The 1845-nt window shown below is 34.7% G+C and overlaps 1 protein-coding gene across 3 annotated transcripts in view; it reads right to left on the bottom strand.

Annotated features, from left to right (window-relative positions):
- Positions 1–422: 422 nt before the first annotated feature.
- The window catches only part of SESTD1 (SEC14 and spectrin domains 1), a 60515-nt gene continuing 59092 nt past the window's right edge, over positions 423–1845 (bottom strand). For all 3 annotated transcript variants that reach the window (XM_009332329.1, XM_009332344.1, XM_009332337.1), the window contains one exon: positions 423–1171. In XM_009332329.1, coding sequence (XP_009330604.1) covers positions 1042–1171 — 130 coding nt within the window. In that variant the 3' untranslated portion in view covers positions 423–1041. The remainder of the gene's footprint in view (positions 1172–1845) is intronic.

Below are 1845 nucleotides of genomic sequence, written 5' to 3'. Positions count from 1 at the left end.
ATGTTAATCATTTTTCATTAGATGAAAATCTTTAACCTCAAAGGTACTACCAGGGATATTCACATTATTCAAGATTCTCCATTCAAAGGGAAACAAGACTTAGAAATAAAGCACAAGAGATGTGTACCAGTTTTACACGGGAACAAAACCATTATTAATATAACACTGACTCATGCACATACTATCTTACTTTTGGGTAAGTACTGCTATTGGAAAGTAAGAAAAAATAACACAGACTCTCGCTCCTATTAATAACAGTTCAAGAGCAGTACCCCTTATAGCTACAGTGTGTTAAAGAGTATTTCATAAGAAAAATTATACAACTTTTTAAATATATTGGGGGAGTGATGATTTTTACTACCATTTATCACAAAAATATAACACAAATGACATTTGGGAATACAGACCAGAACAAATTTATATTAGACTTTAAAAAGATGATTTTTATTAAGCACAAACAGCTTTTAATACATTATCAATACAAATAGGAAAACATCTGTTTAATGAATTTGATATATCAAAGATTTGATGGGCAGGTTGCATACTGGCACAATAAAAATGACCTTTTTTTTTTAAAGTATTTCAAATTAAAATTATAGGGTCACCACTGTCTACACTGCAGGAACTTTACCTACAGTCTAAAATTACTACATCACCTGGGCATAGGGGGAAGCAAAGAACTACAATTTCATAATATGGAACTCCTAACACTTTCATTAGCACCATTCAAAGCTTGCATCAGCTGTTTAATTAAGAAGCAGCTGACAGGTCAGGTAAAGCTTTACAGCAAATTTCAGTGCAAAGTTTACAGTTCCTTTTCATAAGATACTTGGAATCTATGGTTTCATAGCATGTTAAATAATTATGGCTTGATAGATGTACAGTGTTAAGATGCTGAGAACATTTACTTTGAAAAAAAGATGAGACTTATAACGGCTGTGAAATGCATTTTAATATATTATGCCAAATTCTGTAATATGCAAACAACATGCTGGATTACAAATTGAAGTCCTATTATGAATTCATAGACAAGGGTCAGTATTAGCTCTCCGGGGTAGTGGCTTCTGGTTGTCTCAGCTGCTGCTTTTTCAGGCTAACTAGCTTCATCTTCTCTCTAATGTGTTCTGCTGCAGAAGCCATATCACTTGGGCTCCCAAAGTACTGCTCAGACCTAAAAAAAAAACCACCACACAAAAAGTTATCAGTGAAAAGTAAGACAATACATGAATATACACGTGAATGGCACCAGAAAACACAAAGCAGGTAAGAAAAATAGGTACTTTTTCCTCTTGAAATTTAAAAGCCACCTTTAAAAGGCTTTGGAGATTCAGTGATGAGACTTGACAGCACATCTTCATGAAATTATTACAAATACTAAATGACCCTTATATACCCAAAAGGTTCTCTCAACAGCAGGGTGCTGTTCTATAAGCGCAACTAGGTATTTCCCAGCACTACTTTTTACCACCATTCTCTGGGTATCCCCCAAGCCAGTCTGGCAGTTTGGAGTACTATGACAATCAAGGAAATCTGTCTATACATGAATTCTGATGCTATACAATTGCTGCATTATTGAAGGACTCTGTGTATGTGAAGTCAGCCACATGCTATCAAATTATGTCATCTGTCTCTCAAACTGAAAAACTAATTTCTCATGGAGAAATTAACTTACACTGGCTGTGTAAGTTAATTTCTCCCATTCAAATACAACAAAACAACAGCTGAAATGTTAGGGAAACCACTAACCAAGCCGTCAGCAAAAGGAGGATTTGAACAGAATACATGTTTCAGAAGAACGGGTATCAAATCTAATTACAAAGCACAGACATTGAAGACTTTGGAAAT

Source organism: Pygoscelis adeliae, unplaced genomic scaffold (genome assembly GCF_000699105.1).
Source record: "Pygoscelis adeliae isolate BGI_AS28 unplaced genomic scaffold, ASM69910v1 Scaffold160, whole genome shotgun sequence".
NCBI lineage: Eukaryota > Metazoa > Chordata > Aves > Sphenisciformes > Spheniscidae > Pygoscelis > Pygoscelis adeliae.
Note: the sequence above shows the minus strand (reverse complement) of the source record. Positions and strands in the feature narration are given on the sequence as shown.